We start from the raw sequence: 20,187 nt of genomic DNA, 5'->3' as shown, positions 1-20,187 counted from the left end.
CTTTTTTTTTTTTTTAGTTTTATTCATTTCAAACGGGCCGGATCCCGCGGGCCGTAGTTTGCCCACGGCTGGTGTAAGCCCTGGGCTATAACCCTGCAGCCTTAGAACAGCACTAGACGCAGACTATTCTCAGCAACTAGCTGAGTGCACAGAAGTGCACAAGGCAGAATCCTAGCCTGTAGACCCAAATGCCACACTTCTCTATTACAACAGAGGTGGGAAAGAAATGACGATGAGGAGGGGTGGAAAAGCCTTCTCTTTTTAGAAAAGGCATGGACTTCAGAATCAATCCTAGATCTGTGACTTACTGTGCTTAGGTACATTACTTGTTATTTCTGAGGCTTGATTTCTTCAACCAAAAAAACATGGGGTTAATATCTTAAAGGTTTTTGCTTAAATTAAAGAATGTGATAGTTGCTGGCATAAAACAGGTACCAGGTACTCAGTAAATGATATTATCCCTACTTAGGGTCTTCATTAGTGGGGGAAAGTGGAAACAGCCTATGGCTCACTTTTGCCTATTGCTTAGCAGTGAGTCTCAAATATGTAGTTCTATCCCATTTAAGTGAAGGAGGTGGTAGTGGTGAATAAGGAATGTCATTTTTGCTAAAAGTCACCTAGAATGGTCATACCAAAGTTAATGGACTAAAAATGGAAGGTGTGGAGAAATAAAATCTAGTTAACCCATAAATAAGTAAGTAAATAAATAGGTAAATAATTGTGAGAATTGGTAAAAATAGAAAATCAGGTTCAGAAGAAAGGAAACATCCTGGTCAGTGCTCAGTGGTTAGAGCATCACCCTATGCACCAAAGGGTCTTGGGTTCAATTCCAGGTCAAAGGTGGTGCGCATGCAGGAGGCAACCGATCTCGTTGATGTTCTTCTCTCTCCCTTCCACTCTCTCTAAAAAAGCAATGGAAAAAATATTCTTGGGTGAGGATTAACAAAAAAACAAAATAAGGAATATAAATAAGGAAGCATTAGGGTCAACCCTAATGAGCTTCCTGGCAATCGAGGTACAGAAGGAAACCTTACTACCGTTATCTGATTCCAAGATGGGAAAATATTATAAGGAAAATCAAGCTTTACTTAAGACTGAATTCTAAAATAAACTGCTTTATATTTGAAGGGGACCACTGACTGGTAGTAATGCACAGATTCCCACCAATCTAATGTCACATTTCACACACTTAGAATGGCCAAAAGATTTAAAGTGTAACCTAACTGAAGATTGTCTATAATTTTCTATGTTTTTTACTTGCTTACTACATTCTTTAAAAACCATTAAGCATAGTACCTACTGTATCCTTAAACCCAGGAGGGAGGGAAAAGTGGACTGAAGGAGTTTTTGCACGCTCCTCTATTCCAGACAGAATGGTTGGCATTAGTGTGTTATCTTGTCTTAACCTTATAAGGTAGGTGCCATTCTCTTTATTCATTACCAAGGAAACCAAGCAAGGTTCATGAATAGGAAGGAAAGGCCTCTTGAAGGAAAAAGATCTTTTTAAAAAATATTTTTTTATTTTTTTAGAGATAGAAGAAGGGAGATGGAGAGAAACATTAATGTGAGAGCATAACATCTATCGACTGCCTCCTGCACATCCCCTACCGGGGATCAAGCCAACAACTCTGGCATGTGCCCTGACTGGAATCAAACCAGTGACCTTTCATTGTACAGGATGCAGCTCTAAACTGTCTGAACCACACCTGCCAGGGCTATCATGTACCTTGTATCAGACATTGAATCACACAAAACCAGTTTAGTTGGAGCATGGAGGGCAGGTGAGACTGCACTTTTTAAATGGCTCAGAAACAGTCCTTATTTATCTTTTATATTTTTGTGCGCGGGGGGGGGTGTCCCTCAGCCCGGCCTGCACCCTCTCCAATCTGGGACATCCCTCTCGCAATCCAGGACTGCTGGCTCCTAACCACTCGCCTGCCTGCCTGCCTGATCGCCCCTAACTGTCCCTGCTTGCTGGCCTGGTCACCCCCTAACTGCTCCCCTGCCGGCCTGGCCGCACCTTAACTGGCCCACCCCCTAACTGCCCCTCTGCCGGCCTGCTTGATCACCCCAAACCACCCTACCTGCCTGCCTGATTACCCCTAACTGCCTCTGCTTGCCAGCCTGGTCGCCACCTAACTGGTCCCCTGCCAGCTTGGTGGTCCCCTAACTGCCCCCCTCCCGGCCTGGATGCCCGCTAACTCTGCTGGCCTGGCCGCCCCCCTAACTGCTCCCCTGCTGGCCTGATCACCTCTAACTGCCTCTGCCTCGGCTCCCACCACCTCAGCTCCAGCTTTGTCCAGAAAGAAGTTGGATGTCTGGAAGGTGTCTGGTCAACCCGGTCTAATTAGCATATTACCCTTTTATTAGTACAGATTTTCAATATATGTATTTTTAAATTTTTTTATTTCCTTGTTTAAAGTATTACAAATAGTAGTACATATGTCTCAGATTTTCAATATATTTTTATTGCTTTCAGAGAGGAAGGGAGGGGGAGCGAGAGATAGAAAAAATCAATGAGAGAGAATCATTGATGGGCTGCCTCCTGCACACCCCCTACTGGGGATCGTGCCTGCAACCTGGGCATATGCCCTTGACTGGAATTGAACTCGGGGCCCTTTAGTCCGCCAGCCGAAGCTCTATCCTCTGAGCAAAACCAGCTAGGGTGAGACTCCACTTTTTAACCTCTTCTCTGGAGACCTGTAGAATGCTCCCAGTCTTTTCATTTAGTTCCTTAATCATACCTTTTGGGCTGTAAATTATTTTGAGTCTCTTTGCTTTGCCTCTCAAACTAGACTTTCAGTGATTATAGTTTTGTTAACAGAGAAGGAAAGGTATATATGAGAAATGGACTTACACAACTTTTCTACCCTTTGAATAGTTTCATATGCAAGCAATAGAGAATATCTTTAAAATGTGAATGAATTGATTATTTAATTTCTGAAATAATTAAAAATGTGTGTCCCATTTATGGGTGGCATTGGCTAGCTTTTCCACGTTCCATTTTAGGCCATTAAACTAAACTTTGGTCTGATTGTAGCAGGTCATTTGTGTTTGACCAGAGGTTAGTGACATGACCAATCCACAATTTTGATGAGAAGTTATCAATATAATTTCCCCCACCACCCTACTATCCGTATGAAGCAGTGCCTTGCATTCTCAGCTTTTTTTCATACAGGAATTGTGACATTGGTTTTTTTAAAAAAATATTTTTTTATTGCTTTCAGAGAGGAAGAGAGAGGTAGAAACATCAATGATGAGAGAGAATCATTGATCAGCTGCCTCCTGCATGGGATTGAGCCCTCAATCCAGACATATGCCCCGACCGGGAATCGAACTGTAACCTCCTGGTTCATAGGTCAACGCTCAACTATTGAACTACGCCAGCCAGGCATTGTGACGTAGGTTTTAATTTGCTTTGCCCAGTTGTGTTCTGGTAATCACAATTTTAAATTTAAGTTAACACTGGTTATAGAAACTCACTGCAATGAAACTTCTAATGTGGATTGACCCTGTCTCCTTGAAACAATGAAGGGATAGTTAACTAAGTCCACCCTCTAGGAAAACTCCAGAGAGGATGTATACCTAGTATACACACAATTGACCCTTGAACAAGAAAAGGTTATGGGTGCCACATCCGCACAGTTGAAATTCCACGTACTCCCCACCTCTGATAGAAAACAATAACAGGTATTATTGAAAAAATCTGCATACAAGTGAACCTGTGCAGTTCAAGCCTATGTTGTTTAATGATCAACTATACAACAATTTTTTAAAGCAGATTTAGATACTTTGCTTCATTAACATGCTTTACCTAGATGGGTATTGCTATCACCCCATTGCCAATAAGTACAGCTCAATAATGTACATAACATTTGACATTGAGAGTGGATCAGTTAACACCTTCTTTTCCCTCTATATGGCAAATCTATTTCCATAGAAATGGATATGTGGCCAGTGCAGACAGTGAAAGTCTTCTTCATTTGAATGCATATTATAACTGTAAAACATTTTACAATAAAATTGTTTTAAAAAAAAGAAAAATGAGTAACTTTTCACTACTATATTTTTTGAACATATAGTCTGTAAATTTAATAAAATATTAATTTATGTTTTAGAGCATCATAAATTTCTATTTGGCAAAGATTTCTGAAGATTTTCTTTCGCAAAAATCAAATAAAATGGCCAAGTAATAACAAACACTGCCATTATTTGATCTGTTATTTTAAAATGTGCCCCTCTCTTGCTGAAAATGAGACAAACATTGTCTTTGATTTCTCCTGGCCAAAGAACCCAGCATCTTTTGTCATTTCTCTGGCAATTTCTCTTCTTCAGAATGTGAATTTTTTTTTTCTATGTAAATAGTTTATTTCCTTGCATTTTGTTATTGAAGAGTTAACAACCCTCTTTACAATTTCTATGCATCAGTCTTCAAGTTTTCCAAATTTACTTCCAGGTAATTAATACACTGCTTATTAAGTAATAAGTAAAAAACATGAAAGTGTACAGTAACCACAGCAATTATTTAGAACTTAGACCAACAAGATTTTTTTAAGGCAAGAATATTATATCACTGACATTTAGAAATGCATGCGTATGGTGATAATCAAAAGCAGACTGACTTCTAATCAGTTTTTAAATTATGCACAGACCATGCTCTTACTGTGTGTACTTGGGAGAGACTGCCTTCACTGTGAACCACTGGCACTTGGTGTGTCACTGAGTAAAAGTCTCAGTAGACAAAGCTAGTTTTCTCCCTACATCTGGACATATCTCTTCAGTCTCCTTTGCAGAGTCTTCCTCATTCTCAACATTGGAATTATCTGGATTTTGGTTCTGAGTTCTCTCTTTGTCAATATATTTTTCAATAGATAATATTCTATATTTTGGTGGCTTTAAATACAGTCTGTATACCATTGATTCCCATATATTTCTCCAACCTAGATTTCTTCTCCCCCACAGTTGCATCTCCAAGTACCTCCTTGAGGTCTGTCCACTGGATGTCACACAGATCTCAGTGGAACTCCAGACCTGCTCCTGCGCAGTCTCTCTTCCCCCATTGTCCTCCATATCAGCTGATGATACACCATCCTCTAAGAAATGGAAACAAGAAACTCAACATTCTTATCCTACCCCCAGGCATCGAGTCATTGCCCAGTCATATTTATTCCTCCTCCAAAATAAAACTTCACTCCAATCTGTTTTTAAAGACTTGACAGACGTTGTCCTTTTTGGTAGTAAACCCCATTGTTTAGTAATCTCCCCATCAAAAACTGTTTCTTTTTTTTAAATAGTAGGCCTGCCGCTGTGGTTTAATTCCATTTTCTCCTAAGTGAAATCTCATTAAATAGACCAAAGGTCGCCCTAACTGGTTTGGCTCAGTGGATGGAGCATCAGCCTGGGGACTAAAGGGTCCCAGGTTCAAATCCCGTCAAGGGCATGTACCTTGGTTGTGGGCACATCCCCAGTAGGGGGGTGTGCAGGAGGCAGCTGATTGATGTTTCTCTCTCATTGATGTTTCTAACTCTCTATCCCTCTCCCTTCCTCTCTGTAAAAAAATCAATAAAAATATATTTTAAAAAAATAGACCGAAGGTCAGCAAACGTTTTCTGTAAAATTGTTAGATAGTGATATTTTAGGATTTGAAAATCCTGCAATCTTTGTTGCAGCTAATCAACTCCATGTGTGATTGTAGCAGGAAAACAGCCATAGGAGGTATGTAAACAAATCAGTATGGCTGTTCCAATCAAATTTTATTTATAAAAATAGAAAGTGTATTTGTACACCATCATTCTGTTATTCACGGTAGCTAAAAGATGGAAATAACCTAAGTGTCCATCAATAGATGAATGAATAAGCGAAATGTGGTATGCCCATACAGGTATATTATGCAAGCATGAAAAAGAATGAAATTTTGATACATGTTACAACATGGATAAATCTTGAAAACATGCTCAGTGACATGAGCCAGGCACAGAAGGATAAGTACTGTATGGATCCACTTATAAAAGATACTTAGAATAGGTCAATTCATAGAAACAAAATAGAATAGAGCTTACCTGAGGCTGGAGAAGGAGGGGTTATTTTTTTTTTTAATATATTTTATTGATTTTTTACAGAGAAGAAGGGCGAGGGAATAGAGAATTAGAAAGAATTAGAAACATCGATGAGAGAAACACCGATCAGCTACCTCCTGCACACCCCCTACTGGGGATGTGCCAGCAACCAAGGTACATGCCCTTGACCGGAATCGAACCTGGGACCCTTCGGTCTGCAGGCCGATGCTCTATCCACTGAGCCAAACCGGTTAGGGCTGGAGGGGTTATTTTTAATGGGTACCAAGTTTCTGTTGGGGCAATTAAGTGATGGGTATAGATAGTGGTGATAGTTACACAACATTATGAATGTACTTAATGCCACTGAATTGCACATTTACAGAGAGTTAAATATTATGTTCATATCTTTTACCAAAATTTTAAAAAAGAGGATAAAAAGGAAACAAAATGAGGGGCGTGGGACAGGCCGAGCTTGACCCACAGGCTGTTACTGGAGGTTGTAAAATCTTGCCAGCCTCTGCTCTGGGTTTATTTTGTTCATTAAAAAAAAATTATTGACTTTAGAGAGAGATACATCGATTTGTTGTTTCACCACTTATGCATTCATTGGTTGACTTGTGTGTGTGCCCAATGGGGATTGAATCCACAACCTTGGTATATCCTGACAACACTGTAACCAACCCAGTCACCAGGCCAGGGCTGTATTCTAATTCACCCCCACCCCCATGCTTCATCTTGAATATTAAAACTAAGAACTGAGCCTTAAGTATTTTCTCATTTGACTTCCGTTTGTGTCACTCCAAAAGTCAGATACTGAAGCCCTAATCCCTAGGGGTAGGGCCTTTGGGAACTAATTAAATTATGAGGATAGAGCCCTGGTAAATGGGATTAGTGCCCTTATAGGAAGAGACAGGAATTCTGGGTATGTGAGGACACGGCAAGAAGGCATTTGTCTAAAAACCAGGAAGAAGCCCTGACCGGTTTGGCTCAGTGGATAGAGCATCGGCCTGCGGGCTCAAGGGTCCCAGGTTCAATTCCAGTCAAGGGCATGTACCTTGGTTGTGGGCACATCCCCAGTGGGGAGTGTGCAGGAGGCAGCTGATCGATGTTTCTCTCTCATTGATGTTTCTAACTCTCTATCCCTCTCCCTTCCTCTCTGTAAAAAATCAATAAAATATATTAAAAAAAAAATAAAACCAGGAAGAAGAGCTTTTCTGAGCACCGAATTGGCTGGCACCTTGATCTTGAGAACAGAGGGCAGAAACTGTTTTGTTTCTGGCTTTTATTCCTGAACAGCCAGAAATGGAACAGTGCCAGGCACATAGGAGGCCCTTAGTCATGGTTTGAACTAATACAGTGAGTGATTTAGCCTGTGACTTCTTTATGCCAGGAGGTCAGTCTTTTTCTGCCCCAGCATACTTGAGATGTGCTCTCATCAGTAGCTTGCTCAGAGCAGCAGTGTTTCTGAGTCTTGGTATCATTCTAATATCAGAAATATAAAACATCACTGAAGGAAAATAGCTTCCCTACCCACCAATATGTTTCTGTGCCACTTGAAAGTTGATGCATAGTAGCAGTTGTGTAAGTTGGAGAAATTGGAGGTGAATTGCCTCGGCCCTGAGAAGAGGAATGAAAGAATCTGGTCACAGTGCAGAGCCCCAGCCTTGTGACTTACGATCAATAACTACATTTCTTGAACTTGCTTATTAATACACACAGCCATTGTTTTCTTAGGCCCCTTCATTCCTGGATGGATATTCTTCATCTCTCAATGGGTAACCCGGGAGATATTATCTAGTTCGTTTTTTGGTTTGTTTTTGCTAGGCATTGTGCCAGCTGGTTTATTTTATTTTTCCTTTTTACTAATTTTATTGGGGTGACACTGGTTAACAAAATTATCCAGGTTTCAGGTGCACAGTTCTATCCAGTCCTTTCTAGTTCCAAATAAGAGACAGCTGAGTGTAATGGCTAAGCACACGGGTCTTAGACTTCATGAGCTCACATTTGCTACTGACTTGACTTTTCTGTGCCTCATCCTTCTCCTCTGGAAAATGCAGTTGCTAATTTTCCCACTTCGTAGGGTGATGTATGTGTGATTAAACTAGTGCCTACACACAAACATTCAGTGAAATGTCTGCTGCTGTTCTGTTCTGCAATTCCTTGTAATGACCAACAAGAGTTCCTGAAATGGAGAGTGATGGGCAAAGAGAGGCGCTAAAAGTTTAAAGCAGTTGTATTCTGTGTTTTCCATTGCTGAGGGGAACTGAACTTGAATCAAATGAACCTATGTTCTACCTGTTCTACTTGTATCTTTCCCTCACGTCTGGCGTTAGAGAGCAGGGTGCTAAACAGCTATGTGCTGTTTTTGGTAGTGACATTAATTGCAGAATTTGGTTTGGTTTTTAGTCATGGGTTTTAACACCGGTGGAAGGTAATGCAAGAGTTGGACAACAAAGCTTTCAGTTAACATTGTATTTTTGGAGCACTTGTTTTCTGCTTTTAGGCACCAGAGTTGTACAAGGCTGGTTTGGTCTCTGGGCTTTCCCTCCAGTGTAGGAGAGCAGGCTGATAAAAACTCAGAACAGCATGATTTTAGTGTTTTGGCAGTGTTATTAGCAATAAATAAATACAGAAATTGAAAGTAAGAATGGGAGGCTCAGAGGTAGGCTGGAATTAGAGCGAGGGAGAACTCGTGCTTATGGAGTATCTTGCCAGGCACTTGTGAATTAACCTGTGGGAAAATGGCTGGTTGGAGTATGGAGAGCACGTGTACAGGAGACATAGAGAAATAGAGGGTGAGCCTAGATGTGTTAAAATGAAACCAGACAGCATAGGACCCAGAGTGCCAGGCTGAAGTTCATACCTCTGTTGAGGCACCACCAGTGAAAGTGTATCCACTTACATTTTCTGTATCAGTTTATCCTTTGGAGCATCACTAGAGCAGAACATGATTGTGAAGCTCAGTTAAGAACTTCAGTAGTCATTTCAGGCTTGAGGTAATAACTAAGTTGATGGTGGTAGGACAAAGGGAGAGAAGACCTTTTCAAAATGATCAATAGTATTTGATGTCTGTGATACAGGAGATTAATTATGGGGATCAATATTCCTTTACCCTATTGGATTTGAGATGATGGTAACACATGAGTTAGAGATGTCCTACATTCTTCAAGCCAGGTGCTCATTGAGGGCCAGTCGTGCAGACTTTGAACAAGGCTCTGCAGATACATGGGGTCAGGACTGACCAGCACCCCTGTCCTGGAGGGGCTGGCAGTCTGGTGGAAGAGCCGACAACTATTACACAGCTATAGTTATAAGTCGAAGTCAAGAGCGAGTTGCAGAGGAAAGGCGCTGAGCCATGGTGCATTTGAGGAACTAAAAGGCCAGTGGAGCTGAGCAGAGTGAGGAGAGAAGAGTGAAGAATGAGGAGGCTGGAGAGGTAGGCAGGAGTCTACCTAAGGTGAAGGCTATAAAGTGAGACGTTGCAATGTTGGTGGTTAACAGGAAATGTGTGTGGTAGACCAAAAGCAGAACTCTGAGAGAGGTGGAAGGAGAAGCAAGAAGCTGAACATAAGCCAGAGAGAGAAGTGGATGAATCCAGGGAAGCAGGTGCTGGGGAACCGCCCTGTGGGCTGGGAAGGAGCATTCGGAGACAGACCCGCTGGGTTTGGCATTGAAGATTTTGGTGACCTTCAAGAAAAAATGGGATTTTAAGAGATTAAGGAAAAAAGACTGGGTGCTTAAGAAATTGAGGTGTGGCTATAAATCTCCCATTTAAGAAGCTGCTAATGAAAACACTTTATATAGTTTTTAAAATGTATTTGCCCACATAGACATTTTTACTTAGCTAAGATCATCTTTTGGTGTGCTTCAGATGAAAAAAAAGATATTGACCATGAGACGGTGGTTGAAGAACAGATCATTGGCGAGAACTCACCTCCTGACTATTCAGAGTACATGACAGGAAAGAAACTTCCTCCTGGAGGGATACCTGGCATTGACCTCTCCGATCCCAAACAACTGGCAGAATTTGCTAGGTAAGTTAGAAGAACTTTCTTTTCATCTTACTTGAGTGTTGCCAGCTGTATTTTTGTGTGCCTAAGTTACAATGGTGGTTTGTATTTTTGCTCTAGGGAAACATTTGAAAACAAAAGCAGTTGGTTTTATTTTTAATAGTAACTATACTGTTAATGTGAGTGGCACCATTTTAGATCCTTGAAGACAATAAGATGAAGTAAATACTCTTTAATTCCATAAATGACATTGCTTGTGAATAAATAAATTGGACATAATTTGTTTGGAAATGGATATCTTTATACCATCCCCTGGCCTGCTCGTGTAAGTTTCATGTGCAGTGTGTTGTCCTGGGCTAAGCCGCAGGAGACCTGGGTCTGTACTACTTTGTACAGCTGACCACAAGAGAGGATTTCATGCGTTCATGATTCACTGGGGCACTAGGGAAACTCCCATCATTTTGTTAATGTAAGCTGGTGGGACAGGAAGAGTTCAGGTATTCATGCCAGGGACCCTATGACTATGAAGAGGTGAGCAGCAAGGAAGGTCTGAATCCATTGGATGTTTGTTTTGTCTGAAACAGGCTGAGCTCCCTATAGAATCCTCTGCCCTTTTTACATTATTTATTTTCCAGTCTTGTTGGGCAGTTTTTACAGAGATGTAAACTTTTAAGTAAAATGAAATGAACTAATAAACTCTGGAGCAGAGCGTCCTCTTTTCCCTGCCTGAATGGAGCCTGGACTCACCCAGGAAATTTAAGGGCTGGGTCAGGAAGAAATCTGTGATGCTACTGTCTTAAGGACAGAGTGGGGCACCTTTTTTTCTTTCTCTCGAGAGCAGAGCGGAGTAGGAAGGAGCTGGAGGCCCTGGAGTCTCCCAGTGTCTCCTCCAGGCCTGCCAAAAAGAAGGTGGGCGACCTCTTGCCATTTGGAGCCTCAGTTTCCCCACATGTTAATAAATGAGTTTAAGAATTCCATTATGTTTTAGCAAGGGTTCCAACACTGTTCACCTGTCCAGTGAAACTAGTTATAGAGAAAAATATACACATTAATTTATTTCTAGTTTGTTATGGCTTAACAAAAAAGTTAAGGCTCAGTACTCATGTTAATGACATTGTTCCAGCTGTTAAACTGCCATTCATATTTTAAATGCAGGCCTGTGTCAAATATTAGCCACCCTCCACCCCAGGACAAATATAGATGGAATCTGTAGGATACATAGTCATTAGTGAGATTAGAAATTTGGGGGAGATTAGGGCAGATGTCATGCCAATTTTTAATATTGCCATGTGTTCTTAAAGTTAGTGACCTCTTCCTTATGGTACTCAGAATCTAGTGAGATATGATATAGGCTCTACCCCAGGGCTAGAGATAATGAGACACTGGGGTCAAAGAAAGCTTTGTGGCAAGTGGCATTTGATTTGGGCCTTAAGAGCATTGAGCTTTGATGGGTAGGTGGGGTTTCTGTGGTGGGATGCATGCTAGATTGGCATGATCATGGTGCACACATTCCATATCCAGTATATAATCAGAGAACAGTAAGCAGTCAGGTGTGCCTGGGAGATAGGGTGCTGTGAAAGAGTAAACATGACACGAGATAGAGGGAAGGGAGATAAAAAGCTTTGCTCCTTGCCCTGGCCAGTGTGGCTTAGTTGATTGAACATTGTTCCATGCATTGAGAGGTTGATGGTTCAACAATACCCGGTCAGGGCACTTGCCTGGATTACGGGCTCGATCCCAGGTAGGGGGTGTGCGGAAGGGAGCTAATCAATGTTTCTCATCTATATTTCTCTTTCCCGCTCCCTTTCTCTCGCTATAAAAAAGAAAACAAATAAAAAAAATTTTTTAAATCTTTTCTCCTTAGATGATGGGAAATGGGGAGAAGGTGCTGGTCTGGGATTCAGGGTAGGCAGCGTTTGGTTTTAGGTACTAATGAAACATCCATTCTGGACTTGAGGTGGTTTTGGGAAATTGGGGCTGATGAGGAGTAGCTGAAAGCCTGGAAGTGTTAGGTAAGTCAGCTCTCTGAGGGAGAGGTTTTGGAGGGAAAAGACTCTGCAGGGAGTCCTGGGAAAGCCCTGGTATTCAGAGAGTAAGAGGAACCAGGGAAGGACCAGAGGATCTTGCAGGTGAGGAGGAGGAGACTCGGGTAGGTGAGCACAGCATGGAGAGAGCCAGGAGTCTGCAGGGGGCCGAAGGAGGAAGGAGTGCAGCACTAAAATGTCCATTGTGATGTGACCTCTTGAAGGAGCAGGGAGTGTTGCAGAAAGAGTACCTGTGGGTAGCGAGCAGTGGACAACCCTTGGCACAGCTCACCTTCCGGGAGAATCAGAGCAGCTGATCTGGAAGCTGGCCCCTGGTTCTCTGAACAGAAAACCCAGGGTCTTTCAGCCCTAAACCCAGGAGGGATGTGTCACTGTTGTGGAATAGAAGCCTCTGTTTCCCCAAGTGGTTTGCCTCTGTATCAGGGCTCCCAAAGACCTTCCTTCTGAGGACCCAGGTACCAGATATCTTAAAGGTACCATTTATGAAATTTCAAAACACTAAGGATAAAGAATCTAAAAACGTTGAGGGAGAAAAGATAGCTCATCTACAAAAGAATGATTGAGACTTCTTAAACAGCAATAGATAACAAGAAATTATCTGACAGTGGAGCAGTGTTTTGAGGTTTCTGAGGAAAAATTATAAACGTAGAATTCTTGATCCAGCAAAGCTATCGATCAATACAAGATTTGTTTTATGTAGCATGCATGCTTTCCGAGGAGGTTACTTGAGGATCTATTCTAGTAAAATGAGAGTGAACATCAAAAGGAAGACTTCCTAAAGAATACAGTGAAAAGAAAACCAAGAAGACAGCTTTGCAAGAGGCAGTTTAGTACAGGAAGTCTGTGGGTTGTGAGAATTGCTATAAGAAAAGTCGATCTCATTCAGTAGTGGACAGAATGAGTAAGAAGTTAGAAGATTTTGGTGGTATGGGAGTTTTCTAAAAATGAAAAGATAAATCAGAAACTCCCTGAAAAGGGGGCAGGATGAGGGAAAGCAATGGCATAAAAATGGGGCATACTACTGACAGTATTTGAAGAGAGCTCATTTGACTGACTGTAGGAGAAGGTTCTTGTGGGACTGAAGCTACTCCTTTGGACTTCTAGAGCAAGCAGTGTGATCCTGGCACAGAGTTAAATTCTGTAGTAAGTAGTGTTTACATGATCACCTGAATATAGCATGGGTTTATTTCTGTTATGGCCAACCTGCTAAAGATTTCATTTATATACAACAGAATAATGAGATCTTGCTTCACCTTGACAATTTATATGAAGTGTATAAGGTTGGGCTCATTCTCACCCCCATTTCCCATGGTATCTTGAAAAGATCATGTAAAACGGAACAAATCTCTAATTGGACAGTAGTGGTGGTGAGAAATATTGAGCCTGGAATGCCCTATTTTGAGAATGTGAGTGACAACAGCTGAATGGGATTTCCCAGAGTCCCCAGAATTGGTGACTGAGACTCTGAAAGCTGAAGGCACCAAATTTCAAACTGTTGGGGCCAGACCACATCTTGTTTGCTTTTAAAGATCCACAGAACTTGTTTTACTGGCCTCCACTCTTCATCCACTTCCTCTTGTAATTTGGCTGATGGCTTAAGGAGGTGTGTTAGCTGCTCGTTTCTCTCCTTCATATACTGGGTGCAGGGATTCTGCACTGGACTTGCAACAGACCACAGGATGTTTCAGGCTCCTGCTGCACTGACCCTAGACTGCTTAGTAAGTCAGCTAGTGTGTGGGCAAGTACAAATAATGACTTACACTTGGAAGTCATGGTATTTGAGAGGTGGGGCTATGGGTCACTTATTTCCTGAAATGTCTTTTTAGTAAATACTTCCAAAAGGGTCAGTGGGTGGGACCTGGCAAATTCTATTTCCTGATTAAATGGACAACTTTTGTGCATTTTTCATTAACTAAAGTTAGCCCTTTGGAAACTTTTGGTCTAGAAAGATCAGAATAAAGAGTGCTTAAGTTAGTCCCAGGTTGGTTATTTTGTTGTTCTTTTCCCACCCTGAGACTTTAATCACAGGATTAACATGAATGTGATCATGGAGCTGAAAGTACCTTAAATCTCTTCAGTATCATCACATGAATATGCACTGTTATTTAGGAGATAATTCATTTAACAAATGTTGTCTCACTTGTCTAAGGCAGCATTATTCCTTGTATAGTTCTTTACCATGCTTGCAAACGCTAGCTGTATACACAGAAACCTCTGTCCTGTCAGCACAATTGGTGGTTCCAGTCTGAAGTCAAGTAAGCTTCTTTTGCAGGCAAGAGGCTTATTTTTATTCAAGAATCATTGCTTCAGAAATGTAATCTCAGCTTGGGGACATTGCAGATTTAACTTGACTGAAACTTCTGGTTTACTCAATGCCCTGCAGGAAATCGTACCAGGAAATTCCTACAGTTTCTGGTCCTGGAGTCCAATCTTTACCATATCTTCCTTCCACAGATGCAGAATCAGACAGCATGAAACCAGTCATGTCATAGGGAGCGGGTTCTCCATGTTAATTGAACGGGAAACATCTCTTGTTGACACCTGGCTCCTTATATAATTTCTAACACGTTGAGGAGGCCTTTTTCTCCAGTCTCACAGTCCTTTAGTTGAAAGGGTGGTTCAGTGGAGCACCAGACCTGGGTTATTAAGTATTACTGGCATATATATATTTATATTTATATTTAAGGAATTAACTCATTTTTAGCTAGATCCATTTAACACACAGCTATCATTTCCCAAGAGTTTAATGTGCAACTTTTAACCTTCACAGCTCTAAAGTAGGCAGCATTATACCTTTTTACAGAGTAAGAAACTGAGGCTGAGAAGTTAAGTAATTTGCTCAAGGTCGTGAAACTAGTAGAAGTCAGCATCAAGTCGCACATCCCATTCCGTCTCATTTGTAGTGCCTTTGGTGTTGTCATTGTTGTCTTTGGATCAAAAGATCTTTGTAAAGTATCACAGTCCATGAAAACTCCAGTCTTGGCTACTTCTGACTACTTTGGGCAAGTCAAGAAGATATTCAAAATGGTAATATGTGATTTTAGTCTTTTTTATAATTTTTGGATTTCAAATATAGAATATATATATTTTTGTTTGCAAGTTATATATAAATTGGTGCTGTGAAGATTTTAGTCTTTATTCACAAAACAAAACTCTTTCAGTCTAAGTATACTTCTTTGGGAAATGACCTTTTCCCAGTGTTTGCATTGGAATAGAGTGTAAAAGGTACCAGCATCTACTGCCTCATTCGCTGCTCTGAGTGAAGCAGGGTGATTTGCCAAGCAGCTTAAGAGTGGCTGCAATTAAACACCTCCCACTTCCTTTTTGTCCAAATGCATTTTAAACTTGCACACATTTTGAAAATGACATTTAAGGAAAAAGAACACTCAATAAATAGCATTTTTAAAAATTCAAAGAGTTGAGTAAATGGTACACGGCACCATTCTCTTTACTTTTGTGTATATTTAAAGTTTATCATGTTTTTAAAAATGCAGTTCCTAGGAATAATCTAAGAAAATGTATGGGGTGTGGAAACTCAGCTGAGCCACACTTGCCCTCCTGGTACAGGGACCTCCACTGCTGCCACATTCAGACCCCGAGATGGGTGGGTCAGGGAAAAGGTTGTCTGTAGGACTTCTTTGTCATTCCAATGGGCATTTTTTTTAAAAATGATGTATTGAGAGAATTTGCAGGCAGTAAAATTGACCCTCTTTAGGGTGAGGACCATTTAATGAATTTATGCACTAACAGTTGTGTAGCTATCTCTAGAGTCCAGACCTAGAACACGTTAGTGGGGTCATCAAAGGTAAAAACATTCATACTTGGGAAGACTGAGCTTGGTTCTTGATATACTCTTTTTTTTATATATATATATTTTTTATTCAGAGAGGAAAGAAGAGGGAGAGATAGAGATAGAAACATGAAGGATCAGAGAGAATCATTGATTGGCTGCCTCCTGCACACCCCCTACTGAGGATCGAGCCTGCAATCCAGGCATGTGCCTTTGACTGGAATCAAACCCGGGACTCTTCAGTCCACCAACTGACACTCTGTCAACTGAGCCAAACCAGCTAGGGCCTTATTTAGTCTTTTTAATTGATATTTGGAGTAGAACCCTTTCATATAAATTACTGTAGTTTTTCAAACTTTGATATAACCTCCAGGTGGCGCAGTGGCATCAAATTTTTGTCCTATTTAGTTTTGTGAACTCAAACCCAACCAAACTCTAGGATTGAGTGGTATTTAAAATAACAAAGGCTAGTTCAGAGCCCTTGTACACAACAGGCACTTAGAAAATATTTGCTAATTGATGTTGTAATTCTCTTAAGTACAAGAAAGGCCCAGTGCCTACAAGGTTGGGGTAGGGGGAGGATATTAGACTGAAAATGTCATGTAAAATAGGAAATTTGTACAGTCTTGAACAAATGCCTTAGAGATAAGTTATAGCTGCCAGATAAATTGTTTCACCTCTGCTCCTCCACGGCATGGAAAGTTTAGGTGATTCCTGAGTTAGTCTTTATAAAGTAAGGAGCTAGTCCTTATCCCAGATGAAGGGTGAATATGGATGTTGTTAGGGCCTTTGCAATTACAAAGATGACAGCAAAACTCTAATAAAAAGGTGGTGGTCAATTGGCTCTTGGTGAGGAATCATTGACTTAGTTGTTCATTAAATATGTATCCTCCTGGAGGAACGTGAGATGGCAAAAATAGGGACAGAAAGAACACCTGTTCCAGAGATTTACATCTTTTTTCTAGGAACTCTTAATTTCTCACCCCTCCACCACACACAGATCTGTAGGGAATATTTGGAGAGAAAGTTTTGACAAAAGACCAAGTGTTGGTTCAGTGGAAATAGCAGGTAGGTAAGTTACCCACTCAGCAAGCTCTCTGGATAGGAATTCCATGCAGGGCTCAATCTGGCTGCCCACGGGATCAGTACTCTCATTGCACTCCCTCCCTTGCAAGCAGGGCCAGGCATCTCTGTCCTTTTAAAGAAATGCTCTTATTTTTTTAAAAACCAATAGTGTGCTAAAAATTAAGCAGGATGAAGAGATATGGGTGTTCCCACCTGTCCACCAGTCCCTCGGGGGCTCCTAAAGCAGCCAACACTACAGTTACAGCAGTTAGGTTCCCTTCCAGAGCTATTACACCCATGTGTGATCTAAAAGGTCATTTCTGTCAATATGAGTGGATCCCCTCCCTTTTTTTAGTATTTGTGTATATTTGTGTTAGGAACACAAATACTATATTTTTTAGTATTTGTATTTTAGAGGGAGAGGGAGAGAGAAACATCTGTGATGAGAGAGAATCATTGATTGGCTGCCTTCTGCACGCACCACACAACCTGGGCATGTGTCCTGACCGGGAATCAAACCATGATCTCCTGGTTCATAAATGCCCAACCACTGAGCCACACAGGCTGGGGCTGGGATATGTGTTTGTTTTTTTGTCTTTTGGGTTTTGTTTTTTTTTTTTTAATGTATTTTTACCGATTTTTACAGAGAGGGAGGGAGAGGGATAGAGAGCCAGAAACATCGATGAGAGAGAAACATCCATCAGCCGCCTCCTGCACACCCCCCACTGGGATTGTGCCCGCAACCAAGGCACATGCCCCTGACCGGAATCGAACCTGGGACCCCTCAGTCCACAGGCCGACGCTCTATCCACTGAGCCAAACCGGGCGGGGGGGGGGGGGGGGGGTGTATATGTTTTTAAGAGCCTCCCATATCTGTTTCTCTGGGTATAAGGCATCCTTATTATCACAGCAACTGCTCTTGGGTGCATTGTTTCACTCCTGATTTCCTGTTTATCTGGGCTGCTGATCTTTTGTATCTTTTTAAAGAGTTCCGTGGAAGGAGCAGATATTTGAGTCACACAGATCACAGCATGGCCATCCTAAACTGCCCCACCAGCTCATTAGCATTGCGACCCTAGGCAGCAACCCAGTCTTTCTGAACATCCGCATTCTTTTCTGGCCAGTGGGAAGAGCTTCACACGCATAGGTATTCCGAATGTGAGTTGTCTCATCCCTCCCCTTCACGGAAGCATATTGTAATCTTAGCTTTTGGACCTGTAAGGAAAACATGTTAGGGACTATATGATTTATGCCAGTCGAGTCTACCCACTCCTACAAATCTCTCTCTCTCTCTCTCTTTTTTTCTTTTGGTAAGAATGAAGCCAAGAAAAATTAAAGAAGATGATGCTCCAAGAACAATAGCTTGCCCTCATAAAGTAAGTAATGCTAGGGGAAAAGTGTTCATTAGACTGTTAATGAAGTTTTAGAGAGATTATAAGAAATTTGTACTTTTTATTTCTGTTTTCATATTTTTTGAGATTAAGTGAGGAGCTATATAATCTTTGATGTCTAAATTCAAGAGACTATATTTTGTAATGTAAGTTTTGTTCAGTAAAGGCCACTTAAATTTAAATACTATTAAAATGGGGTTACTATAGGGCACCAGTGTTTTTTATTATTACTATATATTGAATATATGTTAGGATTTTATTTCTTTTTGGGTCATTAACAAGTCAGTTTTAGACATTGGGTTGTGTGCTCACCCATGGACTTTATTGGGACTGTAGGTGTGTTATAGGAATTTGGGGATTATTTTGAATGTTGCTAAAGTAAGCTTAATAAGACTTCATCATTTTCTTCACAGTTTTCTTAATTTACTCTATTGTGTGTTACTAAAGAGGTACATAATTGTTTTCAAATGTGATTTAGTCTTTAAAATAAAATGATAGCCCAAAAAGATACTTTGAGGTATTGGCTTGGGTCAGTTTCAAACTTAGTTGGATGTAAAACGAACAGAAAATTACACAGGTGCAGAAAAACAAAGGGCAGAATTTTTGAATGGAATAAATGATTTTTTAAAATGAAGGATTGGAGGACAAATTTAGCTTTGAGGTGTCACCTCTAATGACTGTGCAACTCACATGTTCTTTTTAATGCTCTTCGTGTGGAGAGTTAGAAATGTAAAGTGATTCACTGGGGCCAAAATACTGACAAAGCATTTGAAAACAGTTCTGCCTTTGAGTGCCTGCCATCTCTCTAGCTTCTCTGTCTACTTCTTTAAAATCCCATTTTCTAAATGGAAATTCAACCTAGGGGTCAAGGTGAAAAAACTGTGGCTTTTCCTGCCCGCCCTTCTGCCTGTGAAGCTGTCCACTGGTTGGCTTGTGCTGTCCTCTGTTGTGCTGTCTGTCATTTCCCCCACCCACTCCATCACTGGGCAACAACTGCAGAAGAAATTGGGCAGGACATGCTTCTCTGAGCGCCACCCTCCCATCTGCCGCCCCCGCTCTCGTATCAGTTTGCCTGCTTCTTTTCCTAGTGTCTCACAAAATAAATTTCTTCTGTAGTTGCCATTCCTTGGAGACCCTCTTGCTTCTTTCTCTGTCAAGAAGGGGAAAGAGGCAAAGAGAGAAGAGGGAACAGTAGGCGATGGAGAATGACAGCCCATTCTTGCAGCACAGAATATGGGGCCCACCAAAGGTAGTGGTGGACTGCCGTCATTTTAACTCCATTTATTTCTCAGGGCTTCTGTTACTTCATGTGGGGGACGGAGTTGGGTGAGGCAGCGGTGGTATAGCTGGAAGCCAGGGTGTTGGGTTCTACTCCCATCTCGGCTACTAGTAGTGTGACCTTGGGCAAGTCTACTTAAAGACATCTCTAAGCCTCAGTTTCCTCATCTGTAAAACAAGGGTTTACATTAAATGATAAGGCCTTTTTCAGCTGTCTGTTTTTTGTCTTAAATATTTTAATATTTCTGCTGTAATACTAAGTAAAATTAAAATGGGGCTGGGGTTGTTTTGTTCTAATGTGTCAGTGAAGGCTGTTCAGTGGTTGACCCTTTGCGCACTTTGCAGTGTGAACCACTAAGCTTCTCTCTCTGTTTGAAGGGCTGCACAAAGATGTTCAGGGATAACTCTGCCATGAGAAAGCATCTGCACACCCACGGCCCCCGAGTCCACGTCTGTGCAGAGTGTGGCAAAGCTTTTGTTGAGAGCTCAAAACTAAAACGGCACCAACTGGTTCATACTGGAGAGAAGCCCTTTCAGGTAGAGCCAGTGCCT

General features: G+C 41.3%; 1 protein-coding gene and 1 long non-coding RNA gene across 3 annotated transcripts in view; both read left to right on the top strand.

Moving 5' to 3' along the window:
- The window catches only part of LOC106728094, a 7,905-nt gene extending 2,689 nt beyond the window's left edge, over positions 1–5,216 (top strand). The window contains exons 1-2 of one of the 2 annotated variants that reach the window (XR_001364342.1): positions 3,316–3,401; positions 4,963–5,216. This is a non-coding gene — a long non-coding RNA (uncharacterized LOC106728094). Of the gene's footprint in view, positions 1–3,315; positions 3,402–4,962 lie in introns of those variants that run through there. The other variant, XR_001364343.1, reaches the window with a different exon arrangement.
- Positions 1–20,187, top strand: part of YY1 (YY1 transcription factor) — a gene marked incomplete at its 5' end in the record, with an annotated part of 30,062 nt that overhangs the window by 7,842 nt on the left and 2,033 nt on the right. The window contains 3 exons of the mRNA XM_005877893.2: positions 9,861–10,090; positions 18,282–18,342; positions 20,014–20,172. Of these exons, the coding sequence (XP_005877955.1) occupies positions 9,861–10,090; positions 18,282–18,342; positions 20,014–20,172 (450 nt within the window). The remainder of the gene's footprint in view (positions 1–9,860; positions 10,091–18,281; positions 18,343–20,013; positions 20,173–20,187) is intronic.

Source organism: Myotis brandtii, unplaced genomic scaffold (genome assembly GCF_000412655.1).
Source record: "Myotis brandtii unplaced genomic scaffold, ASM41265v1 scaffold535, whole genome shotgun sequence".
In the NCBI taxonomy this organism is placed as follows: Eukaryota; Metazoa; Chordata; class Mammalia; order Chiroptera; family Vespertilionidae; genus Myotis; species Myotis brandtii.
Note: the sequence above shows the minus strand (reverse complement) of the source record. Positions and strands in the feature narration are given on the sequence as shown.